This window comes from Propithecus coquereli, unplaced genomic scaffold (assembly GCF_000956105.1).
Source record: "Propithecus coquereli isolate 6110/MARCELLA unplaced genomic scaffold, Pcoq_1.0 Scaffold395, whole genome shotgun sequence".
Lineage (NCBI taxonomy): Eukaryota > Metazoa > Chordata > Mammalia > Primates > Indriidae > Propithecus > Propithecus coquereli.
The window spans coordinates 1,928,464-1,941,713 of record NW_012149674.1 but is presented as its reverse complement, the minus strand read 5'-3'; the positions used below and the strand labels follow the sequence as shown (position 1 = coordinate 1,941,713).

At 37.3% G+C, this 13,250-nt stretch overlaps 1 protein-coding gene across 1 annotated transcript in view; it reads right to left on the bottom strand.

Annotated features, from left to right (window-relative positions):
* Nucleotides 1–3,454: 3,454 nt before the first annotated feature.
* The window catches only part of RPGRIP1L (RPGRIP1-like), a 121,361-nt gene continuing 111,565 nt past the window's right edge, over nucleotides 3,455–13,250 (bottom strand). The window contains 3 exon segments of the mRNA XM_012652658.1: nucleotides 3,455–3,567; nucleotides 5,904–6,037; nucleotides 11,727–11,811. Of these exon segments, the coding sequence (XP_012508112.1) occupies nucleotides 3,455–3,567; nucleotides 5,904–6,037; nucleotides 11,727–11,811 (332 nt within the window).

The following is a 13,250-nucleotide window of genomic DNA, read 5'->3' as shown; positions in this document are numbered from 1 at the left end:
GTTGTTTTTGTTCTGAACAAAGGGGATACAAAACTGTGTTTGCTCCCATTCATGGATTTAATTAGGCACGTTGCCCAATCTATAATAAATCACGGGTTTAGTTTTTCTTTGTTAAGGTAGTCAGAGGCCTTCAGGCATGAGTGACTTATTAAAATGTATTCTCATCGTTGGCGATGAATTATCATCCTGATATTGTCAATCACTGGATAGTTTTATATCCCAAAAGCTCTCCCTTGGTTGTTTTGTACTACACAAAGATGACATTTTATTCTCATATTTGTTCACAGACATAATTCACATCTTTCTATCTAGTGCATAAGGAAATCATTCTAAATTCAGCAACAGTGCCAGTTTGACTAAAAAAAATTATTTTCCATATCCACAAAAATGTTAATCAGATTCTTGTTAGAACATGTGTAAGAACTGGTTTTCATTGTCACTGCTCTTGATGTCAGATTACTAAAATAATTTATGTTTTGTTGTGGGAACATGGGTGCATGCAAAACCTCCCAAATCACATGACCACTTCTCAGCCCACACTTCTTCATAACACACAGAAATTATTTGTGTTTTGTGGTAACGAATGAATGGCAGCAACAGCAGATTTTCAATGTGGTCTTTCTTTATTTGATTAAACATATTCTCTATTTATTCTCAAAAAAAACTAATTTCAGTTAAATGGCAATAAACCATGATAATTTAGAAAACATGTTGAAACTGAGAGTGAAGAAAAATGTTCTCTACGTAAACCACACTGTAAACCATAAAACTTATTTTTGTCAACTGCTTCTCATGACAGTGGCTGGGAATTTGACATTTCTACTACAGTAGGCAAAAAAACATGCAAAATACACTCTCCCACACACCACATCACATCTCTATTTATATTTCCAAACTAAAAGCACTATAGCCCAAAAAAGTGCTGAGTATACTGTGGACAGTTACACTAAGAGCTGTAAATCCACACTAGATCACCTTAAACTGGTGTATCTGTGGCCCCTGGCTCCAAGCCGTACTTGATGGATCAAGCTTGGCTCACGGAGAGAAAATCATGGCTCGTCAATCCAAAAGGTGGTGAACTTTTCAGTGAACTCTGGTTAACACAAGACAAAAAGAACAAATATCCTTGGACAGATTATGAAACCCAATTGAAGTATTCATATGATAGCATTCAACACTACTTACCCAGTTCAAGATGTGTTAGCAGCAATTATGTATGCAAATGAGTGCTGTGAAAATTTTCAATAGTTTGAAGCTATTTTAAAACTAGAAAACTATAATATAATCTTTAATATATATTATAGTAAACATCAATGTGACAGAAACATGGCTGTTTCTCCAATATTATCTGACGTATACATGCCACACAGGTGACTGGATCCCAGAAGTTTTCTAATAAAAACTTCTCCTCTCCACTCAAAGACTCTAAGAAGTCAGTGTAATATGGTTCTTCTCCCTGCAGGAGTATTTAGTTTGGGATGTAACGTTTTAAAACAATAATACAAACCTCCTGGGAGAATACCACAATAAATGTCTCAAAAACCACTCAGTTAATCCCAGGGTATAATCTGGCTGTTTTAAATTACTGCAGGGAATATTACGGGCCTTAAGGACACTGTAACTGCATAAAGCCAAAGAAAGCTAGAAAGAGAGGCCAAAAAGATGAGCTCAGAGCCAGCTGAAGTGACAACAAACATGTGGTTGTTTACTAGGATTGGAGAGGTTTAGTCTGCAGATGTTTGTGGTCTCTAGAAGGTTCCAGAGGAATGAGTTGTTATGAAGATTTGCAGAATTTGATGAGAGCAAGATTATTCTTGGAGATGGCAGGCCCCAGGACAGAGAGGCCCAATGGTACAGACAGAATTTATAGATTTCTGTGGTCAGATCATACTCTACTGGTCCCACAATGTACATCAACAAATTAATATTGTACGGATGTCATTTCAAAGCCTCCCAAAGACGAGAGTCATTATTGAAGCCATTAGAGCACAGATGGTTCAAACTATATGCAGATATTCATACTTGCATTTTTGCATTATAGCTGCTTTTTTTTTTCTGTTCAACTGTAATGAATTGTCTCATAATCTATTCCATCTTCTTGCCATTAGCAGGCTTTGAATGTTCACAAATAGGAGCAAAGAACTCATTTTCCAGAGCTTTAATCACACAAAGAGGGAATGCCTAATTCTCTAAATGAAATGGTCTGTGATCACTGAAGCAGAGATTTAATATATCACGGCAAATTAGGTAGATTTTAATAAATTACTTATCTCCCTGAATACTTTACATATGCTTAAGAAGGAACATAGCCTGTTTGCAAACAGTGAAAACCCGCAGCCTATAAAAATCCTTTGAAGAAAATGACAAATAAAAAAGTAAATTAAAAAATGAAATGCATTATATCCTAGACCTCTAGAGACAATTTCTTTGCAGCATTGATTCACAGCTCCATTAAAAATATCAATTAAATCCTTCAGTGAGATTGGGTAAAAGCTAGAAAATTAACTTTCTGAGCTGCTTTTCGAGGATCTGGTTATCCAGATACACCTCAGCACTGTATTGGCTTGATGTAAATTTTAAAAAATGATAAAAAGATACTCCTTTCAGGTCTAACTAAGCATATTAGAATTTGAGTCATACTTTAAAAAATTTCTTTCTGTGTCATAAGCTAAGTTTTCAAAGTATAAATTTCACATCTATGTATATTTGTATCTATGTATCTATCTCTTTATATATACACATCCCTAGATCTCATATCACTACTACAAATATATACAAACAGAAAGAACTGTAATTTTTAAGAAAACAAAGAATTTGCAGTAATTTAATAAGTTGGTGCTAAGTCTCATCCTTTATATTTAATTGATAGAAACTACATGCATCAAAGAAAATGCATAGTGAGCTTTAATGTGCATAAAATGGATATTAGCATTTTAAAGAGGAAGATTAACACATTAATCCAAGTAATTTTCATATATTGCTTCTAATAAAATCTTCACAGTATAAAACTCTTAATGAGGCTAATCATAGGCATTCCATTTAGTGGGACGATTAGGAATAACATAAAAGTATTTCTTTTTCATAGGTTTTCTAAGATTTATGCTTTTGCTTATTAAAAATAAAAACGGGAATTGCATTTCAGTTCTTCATAAGAAAATGTTCAAAATGCAAATAGACTTTCTCATGCTATCATGTAGGTATAAATTATTGAAAAGGTATTGCCCATTATGGAGAACTTAAGTCCTGAGGGGTGGCAGTCATGGGAAGGAGGGAATAGAAAAATAAACAAATGAAAAAGTATATAAAACTCAAACACTTCAAACCCAGGTCTCCCCCTTCCCAGCGTCCTATGAATTATAGATTATATATACCAGAGTAATTATAAAAATCTCATCTAGGATCTTTCATGTGAACATTTACTCAGGAGTAGGAGATGCCTCTGCAGCAGTTTCTTTCAAGCCTCCAAGTCATCTCTGTATTGCTCGTAGACAGACCGTAGGGCATGGAGAGCTTCGACTGTTACCCTGAGCTTGCCAATACCTTCACCATCTGCTCGTGCATCAAAAACTAGGGAGAAAATAGCAGGAACATGTTAATATTATTCAATAGAGTTTTCTTCAGACAGGCTCGCAGACAGAAACAGTAGTTGAAAAGATGAAAACGGTTCTACAAAAGTCCAAAGTTCACTGGCATCTCAAGACATCTAAAAAATAAACCCTGTCATGTATGCATGAAGATGCACATTTTAGATGTACTGCATGTATATATACCTGTTGCTTGTGGACCTAAAATTAATGCTCTCATCCTGAAGTTTACGTAGTGAAAGGCTATAGGATAATGACTCTCACACATAATCAGAATTTCTAAGCTAGTAAGAAGTAAAAAGTCTAAAAGGGGTTTAGGACAATAAAGTAGAATTTGCTCTAACATACAGTATTAATAACAAATTTCAGAATGGCAAACCACTGTAAAGATGTTATACGATCATCATTTGGATTAGTTGCTTATCTAAATAAAGAAAAAATTTATATGGAATAAGGAAAATATTCCATTTAAAATAGGTTTCATGTGAAATTAGAAAAAGTTAAAATGGCAGACCTAGGAATCTTAAGGTCTGTGGATTTGAGTGTAGGTGGGCTTTTCTTGGAAGAAAGGCTACTGTTTTTAGTAGTCGCAAAGGTAGACTGTTTGACAAAAGCCATGGGCCCTGCCAGCTCAGTGGCAGGGGCCAGATGGGATGCCCATTCAGTATCTGAGTCCCCATGCCTTTGTGGACAATGATACTAGATAGTGACTCAAGGTTAGAATCCTAGACTTTGTAAGTTTGACAGCACTTGGGAGTTTTCTATAGTTTCCTGTTTATATTCCTTGTGATTTTCCTTGAACTTTAATATGTGTGTGTGTGTGTATGTATGTATGTATGTTTTGTGTGTGTTTAATTCCAAGAAAATTTGTAAGAAAACCTGCAAACAAAACTCGGTGCACAAAGACTTAGGGGAAGAAATGAGCAGCAGGGAAATAGAAGTGGCACAAGTTGTCTCCAGCTCATTCCCCTGAGTTTCCACCCCTGCTTTGGGACTTTGCACTTCCATGCCGGATACACAACAAATCCTTAAAATCCTTACTTAACTCATGCCTAATCTTTTGGTTCTTTCCTAAAACATGGCCACAACAGCTGTCCCTGCCTGATCAGTGTGGTCATCTGTGGCATTGTAGAAGATGGGTTGCTAAACAGTGCCAACTGGAAAAAAGATTTCCCAGAACAGGCTTTTAATTTGGTTATTTGGTCTAATTGGTTAATTATTTGGCTTGATCCTGAATTTTGAGCACTTTGATCCATTATCCAGGATAAGCAGCTTGATGTATGAACCATGACTGAAGCATAGCATACGCCTGGGGTCCCCAACCTATGGTGAGTTGTATAATTATTTCATTATATATTACAATGTAATAATAATAGAAATAAAGGGCACAATAAATGTAATGTACTTGAATCATCCTGAAACCATCCCCCTTCCCTGGTCTGTGGAAAAATTGTCTTAGGCGAAAATGGTCCCTGGTGCCAAAAAAGGTTAGGGACCACTGGCGTAAGCACGATGTCTGGCACTTAAGAGGTACTCAGTTAAGTGTCTGTTGAATGCATGCATGAATAAGTAAACAAGCCACATACATTTTTCCAGAGATGGCTCTGCTAACTCAACCAATGAGACTAAGAATCAGCCTCATTTCCCCATTTACTATAGAAAGCCCCGGCCATCCCTGATTATGATTTTAAAAAGCCTGATTCATAAAATACCATTTCTTCACATTGTTGGGAACCACCTAGTGAGGTAAAAATTCAGGAGAACACATTTTGTCAGGAATACCTTATTCTTCTTGGAATCCTGTGGTAAATGAGTGACCAAAACTATTCAAAGTTACTTGCTCTGACTATATCACTAGACTGTAACACTGAATTAAAGAGAAGCCTTGCGAAAGATTATCATAATCACTCAGAATAACCTGCTTAAGGTTAGTGCCTTAGCTGACATAAGGCTTCTATAAACATTGACAGAATAACATGCTTAAAGTGTCTTAGCTGAAACGAAGCTTCCATAAACAACATCAAAAAATTCAATAGCCAGATTTTTCACATATCCATCCAATACTAAAAAATGAATAATTCCTTTATGAGGCTCAATTAATTATTTTAAAATATCTGTTGATTCAAAGGAAGGCAGAGGGGGTGGGCAGGGTAAGGACGTAGGGAGAGGCTTCCAGCTTCAACAAGGCGTCAGCTCGAGTTGCAAAGGGTTCAACTAATGTGTGACTCAATGCCCTTGCGGCCAACAAAAAGGTTTTAATAAAGAGTTTGGATTTCACAATTGCTTGTTGTATAAATTAAGCAACACTTTCACCCATACCATCGATATTTTGCTCAATGATGTCTCTCCCTTCCTGAAACATGTCAGCGAGGTCAACATGAGCAACACCGATGTCCTCGCACTCCAGATCCTGCTCATCCTCTGGAGGGTCACTGACCACGGTGAAGCGAACACTGAGAAGGCAAAAGCATAGAGAAAATCACCACCAAGTCAGAAGAAATTACCATGAAACAAAACTCCCCAATGGGTTTTTATCACTAAGTATGAAATCTTGAAGTTTCCAATTATCCCAATAAAAAGAAAGTTACATTAGGTGAGATAAGTTATTACATGAACTATTAGAATTGTTATAGCACACCCAACCTTCAAATGAACATTAATCTACTTTCTAAGCACTGATTAACATTTATTTCTAGAATCTGAGAAAATTACCAGGCAAAGAGAAGGACCACATGTTCACTCTATTACACATTATCTGATCATATTTTGACACCTCTATTTTTAAGGCAAAAAGGATAAAGCAAATAAAGATCATGGAGGACAAATGGTCAACATTTTCTATACAAATGCACAAGTTTGGAGTTGCTACTAAGCAATTTAACCAACTGTATGTATTCTACAAAATGCAGAGATCATGCTCCTTGGGTAACATTCTGAGTCATGTTAGATAAATGTTGTAGCTCTGCCTAACAGCTATATCAAATGTTTGTATTACTTCAGCAATCTTTTAACTTACAATCACAGCATCCAAGTTTTATTTTACTTTTAGACACATAATTGTAGGGTTCTGATGGAACTGATTTGAATTAGTGGCTTGTGTGGAGGCCAAACACACTTGGATTGACCAAATGACAGGAATTTACAGTTAAGTACTCTTTTGATATATCTTGGCAGTTTAGCTTAAACCATGGATGCTTGTAAATTTTACCATTTTAAACTTTTCAAAATGTATCCATCCCAGATCAGAAACAAAACAAGAAACATAAAAATTTAAGTCTCTGAGAAATCATGCCTTGAAAAATATAAATACTTTCCAAATGTTTATCGGTAAACATAATATTTTTAACTAACTTGTAGAAAGTAAGTATTCAATATGTTATTCCTTTATGAAGTCCCTGTTTTTAGCTAGCAATAAATTTTAATTAGAAATTCTTCACAGCTTCTGTGGCTGTGAAAAAAAAAAAGAAGAAAAAGAAAAAAAAAAAAAAGAAATTAGAAATTCCTTAAGTCAAAATCAATGATGGGTATGATGGATATATAAAGATTATACTTAGAGGAATTAAGATGACGTGGTTCAGGGCATCCATTCTGGGTTCGAATTCTTGCTTTCCTACTTATTAGCTGTGTGACCTTGGACAAATTACTTAATCTCTCTTATCTCAGTTTCCTTATCTGTAGAAGCGGGGATAATTATATGTATCTCACAGGGCTCTTGTGAGGATCAAATGAGATGATACCAGTCAATAGTACCTGGAACATAGTAAGCGCTGAGTAAATGTTTGCCCTTTTATTTTTAATATTGGTAGGGCTGTTTACACTTCTATTTTTTTTTTTCTTTTTGAGACAGGGTCCTGTTCTGTTACTCAGCTTGGAGTGCAATGGCACAGTTATAGCTCACTGTAACTCCCAACTCCTGGGCTCAAGTGATCCTCCCACCTCAGCCTCCTGAGTAGCTAGGACTACAGGCACACGCCATCACACCCAGCTAATTTAAAAAAAATTTTTTTCTGTAAAGATGAGGTCTCCCTATATTGCCCAGACTGGTCTCGAACTTCTGGCCTTGAGCAATGCTTCCACTTCAACTTTCCAAAATGCTGGGACTATAGGTGTAAACCACCACGCCTGGCACTTCTACATTTTTAAGGGGAGAGAAAAAGCTGGCATGGGAAAAGCTTATTTCAATTGAAAGCTTAGATTCCCGAATTATACATTGATCATTCAATTAAATAAAATAAATGATGATGAAAGAAATTTTCCTAAAATGTATTAGGAAAGATGAGGAATTAAAAGTACTTGAAAGAGGCAGAATTAAAAGTGATACGTAATACATGTTTTACAACATAAGACTTACAGAAAAGATAGTGGCTATACAGATTGTAATAATAATGTTAAGTGTTATCTTCACACACTGTCTGTATCTAAGGATCATATCCATATCACTTTACAAATGTGGACAATTACCTCCACTGAATATATGAGAATTCTGAGGCAAAAAGAAAAAAAAAACCTTCCAAATGCCAGAAAAAAGGCTAGAAATTAAAAAGTGCAGTATTTCTGGCTTTAATCTATAGAGAGCAAAATGACGTGTCAAAAACAAAATTAAGAAACTACAGGCTGGGCGCGGTGGCTCACACCCATAATCCTAGCACTCTGGGAGGCCGAGGCGGGAGGATTGTTTGAGCTCAGGAGTTTGAGACCAGTCTGAGCAAGAGTGAGACCCTGTCTCTACTAAAAACAGAAAAAAATAAGCCAGATGTGGTGGTGTGCGCCTGTAGTCCCAGCTACTCAGGAGGCTGAGGCAGAAGGGTCACTTGGGTGCAGTGAGCTATGAGGACGCCACTGTGCTCTAGCCAGGGTAACAGAGTGAACCTCTGTCTCAAAAAAAAAAAAAAAAAAAAAAGAAAAAAAAGAAAACTATAAAGGTAAGCTGAAAAGGGAGGAAAAGTACACTAAAATTATTTAAAAACCAAAACTAAAATAATTAACAAATAATAATAAATCAGTTTGGCGTAAGCCAAATTGTACATACAAACACAAATCTTACAGGTTTAACCTTTAACCCTGTCAAAACAAAGAGGTGAAACATTGTCCCTTGTCTTGAAAAGGCTCACAGTGTAGCTTGCTGCCCTGGATAGACACTTGGGCAGGTGCCATGTACCCAGGTGGAGGTAAAAACAGGAAGTGCTACGGAGGCTGCTCCCACCTCCCATTCTCCTCTCTTCAGTGACTCTCCACTTCTCAGTGAGACCGGCCTTGCTACCCCTCCCCTGTCTGGTCCTAGAACACACCTCTATATATTCCTCATGCCTGGAATTCCCTCTGCCTGGAATGATCTTCTCTGGGCTCTCTGTGACTTGATTGGGTTCTCTCATCCTTCATGAACCACCTGCTTGAATATCACCTCCCCAGATGTGCCTTCACTGTTATTTTCTATTTTGATATTTAACTTGTTAATGTTCTCTTAGTACTTATTGAAATAGGTAGTTTGTTTCCTTATTATAGTCTATCTTTCCCAAGTGCTCAATACAACACTGCTAAAGAGAAAAAATATAAAACCAAAAAGGAAACTTAAGTCAGTGTTAAACTATGACTTCGAATAAATAATATCTAACGTCCCATTTCAATGTGTTATTTTCCTTTTAAAGTGACACTTGTATACTTGCAAATACAGTGTGGGGTGGCAAGCAAAGGTACTATATACAACTCAATATACAATGTCCGTAATTTTAGACACGTCAGGGAAGATTGGTCAAACTTCTCTAACTGTGGCTTTTTAAGTTGTCACTAATATTCAACAGGGCTGCTGGCTAAGAAAATGAATTTTCATCAGCTATAATAGGAGCTACTTTGAGTAATGTGAAGTAAAGTGACCTCTTAGTATTTAAAAAAGGTGAGAACATGTGATGGAACAAAAGTTGGCTTTTGGCTGTGGGAAATGTAAATGTAAACTTCCTTTTTCCCTTAGTAAAATGACACTGTTGAGGGAGAAAAGTCAGTGGGGCCATCCTCTCCCAGGCTGGTCGGGGAGCACAGTGACGCCCAAGCACTCACTCGATGGTTGGAAGCTCTGAGTTAATCACTTTGCAATACCTCATTCAGTTTTTCTCAAAAAATGACATGACATTGTGTCTCTGGGAGGTGTTTGGAGATTTTTAGAGAAACGATGAGAGAGTGGAAGTCATTATAGTTACCGTGGACTTTTCCTTTTTCTTCTTTTTAAAACTATTCTGGTACAAATAAGTGGGTCCTCTGAGGAAAGGCAGGTCTAACATGAAAGTAGAATTTGCCTTTTAATTTTTTTTTTTGTTTTTTTTTTTGAGACAGAGTCTTGCTCTGTTGCCTGAGTTAGAATACAGTGATGTCATCATACCTCACTGCAAATTCAAACTCCTGGGCTCAAGTGATCCTCCTGCCTCAGCCTCCTGAGTAGCTGAGACTACAGGTGCATGCCACCACACCTGGCTAGTTTTTTCCATTTTTTGTAGAGGCAGTGTCTCCCTATGTTACCCAGGCTGGTCTTGGACTCCTGGCCTCAAGCAATCCTCCCCTCATTGGCCTTCCAAAGTGCTAGGATTAGCTGTGACTGGTCCTTTTTATTTTTTTTAAAAACACTTTTGAGGAAACAAAATGGTTCTCTCCCAATGTGTCACAATATGTTCTAACGTTCCACAAATAAAAAGAACATAGAGGCAGACGAACAAGACTGGATAGACTACTGAGTCTCAGCCCAGGACTTGCCCATGGGAACACAACTCAGTCCTGGCCAGTCAGGACCCAGTGTGGTGACTGTAAGGACACAGATGCCATGGCCAGTGCTGTTTATTCACTAGTGATCTGGGATAGCCCGGGGGGATTGGTGGTTTTAAAGGGATCTTTGAAAAAAGCTGAAGTATACAAAGTAAATAAGTAAAACCTGAGTGATTATCATCCTTGGAAAAGTAGAACCTCATGCCTAACAGGTTTTTACCATCCCTTCTTCGGAAGTAAAAATAGGATCCAAAGAAATGATGTATTTCAGGAGCTAATGAAAAAACTATTATCAGATACCAAGAGCTAAGAATTCCAGTCTCTCTTCTTGAAATAGAAGATAAAATGCTAGTTTGGAAGCTTTTTTGAAAATGTCTTTAGCATTCACTTTATGGCCTCTTGGAAAGGAGAGAACTTGTGTCTCACTGGGTGGCAGGGTAGGCACTGTTTCTGAGGCAGTGAGAGGCTGTATCATCCATGAGTCATAAAGGCAAGAGAAGAAGACAACATATATATAAGGGGTCTACCCAGGCCAAGGGAGGAGAGCCAGCAAAGAGGCATTGGCGAAACCCAGCTAAGGGATTAACTAGCGGCACTTAGATATTATACCTCCTCCAACTCCTGGGACAGAAGCTCACAGAAGCACTCACTTATTAAGATCAGGTTTTTCTTTTTCTTCTGAAAAGGATATATTTTCTCTACTGAACCAGAATTGCAAATTATCCTATTCAAATTTGAATAAAATGCATTAAAATATGAAATGATGAATTATTAAACAGGGACAGTAAGATACTAGTTAGTCTGAAAGGCTGATGAGCTATTACAAATAATAATATTAATCTTACTACTACTTACAATGATTGCAATGAACAGTCATTGTGCACTATGTGTTGGGTACTATTTGATCTGTGTTACTTTGTTATCTCATTTAATCCTCACAACAACCCTATATGATATTATTATTATTTCCATTTTGCAGATGAAGAAAATGAGGCATAGGGAGGCTAAGTAACTTGTCTGAGGTCAGACAACTAGTAAGCGATGGAACGAGAATTTATATGCAGGCCTTGTGATTCCCAAGTGCACCTGCCGTTCAACCTGCTATGCTCTTTACAGTTACACATGAATGGCAATATGATACTTTATATACACTGCACAGCCTTTTAGTTTTCAACATCCTATAGGATTCTTACAGTTACTCTGTAAGGTAGGCAGGGCCACTATATTTCTAGAAGGAAAGAGACCCAGAGAGGTCATGTACTCATTCAAGGACAGAGTGAGTCAGAGAACCCAGGTGTTCTGATTCCTCATCTTGTGCCTTTGTTTTTGACCACACAAAGCTACAGAGATCTACTTTATATAAACCAGTACATAATTTGGAATGCTTAGAAGTACCTTCTGTTAGGCATCTCTTGTTTTTGTAGTATAGCTTTTAAGATATCTCTCTTTGCTTGGTTGTTTTCTTTATCCACGTAGATCACTATACCAAAAGAGAAAAAATTCCACAAAAGGAAGTCACTCAGGAATATGCTACATTAGTACCATTCTGTATTTTTATAAATACCTGTTTTTAAAGACGCAAGTCATGCCACCTCACTTGTATGTCTGGGAAAAGAAAACAGCTCCAGAAACCAGAATCAAATCTGAATAGTCATGTGATCTAATGTCATGTCACTGGCAGGTTTATGTGCACACTGTCAGAAAAGATACAAGCAACATCTAAGAGTGCCACATCACTGTCACTGCCTGTTAATGGCACTGGCAGTCATGACAGTAAAAGCCAACGGTCTTTATTGCTTTGTATTTGAGGGATTTACTGCATTTTCTTTCACCCAAGAAGCAAGTGATAATGATAATGTATGGCAGAGTGCTTGTCCTTCCTGACAGCCCCCGTAATTTAATCCTTCTCTCCTGCCACAACATGCAATAAAAGAGGCATCTAGTGTATTGAGTTGAGGAAATCCACAGGCTGAGGTCTGCTGGTGCATGGGTGAGGGGCACGGGAGAGAAACATGCAGGAAGAGAGAGAAGGGTTTTTTAGGGTGTGACATTTGTCTTTCGTTTTAAAGGTACATGTTGGCATACAGGAATGTGGCCCGACTTCACTTAGCTGAAATACGAGATTAGATGACTGATCTAAAATCTCACCAGGAAGAAGACGGTAAACACTTGACACTGTAAGTGTCTGCACTTTGGGAAAATGGCATCTTAGAGTGCAAATTTTCCGATTTTCATCCTGATTATTTTTTCTCAGCTTGGCAGACTTTCAGCCATGCCTTAGCCTCTGAAGATGTTTCTTTTTCAGATGTCATTTTGGACATAAAGGCTCCCCTGTGACCAGATCTCAACTTAAAGATTATCCCTGATCAAAAATGCACAAAAGGTAAAAGAAATCGTGACAATTCTGAAGCCAGTTCTCCTTAGGCTCTGCCAGGAAAAAACATATTTCATATTCAAAATGTTTCCCTGGACAATTTTAGTTCAATCCCAAATTATGATGCTATCAACTCATTTAGTTGTTCGGCTCAGTTGAGCAAATATTAAATGAGAACCAAAGATGTGCATGGCACTGAGTTAGGCACATAGAGTGGGAGACATAAAGGTGTCTGTATAGGGGTGGGTTAGTGGTTTATGAGAAGTAGGAATCACTGAAGACATAATACCAACTCTGGATAATCAAGGTCAAACAGCTAACATCTTGCTTATTGCTCTTTGCATGATATCATATTAGTAATTGTGACTAGTTATATAGATTACTGAGATTTACAGAAATCAATAAAGACAAAGGGTTCAGAGTATTTTGTTTTATCTATTAATGTCAAAATGTCATGCTAATAGATGAGTTCCACTAATGCTGGGAGACAGTGCTTTATTTTTTAGAGGTTGCCAGTACACAAAGCCAAATGGGGACTTTTTTTT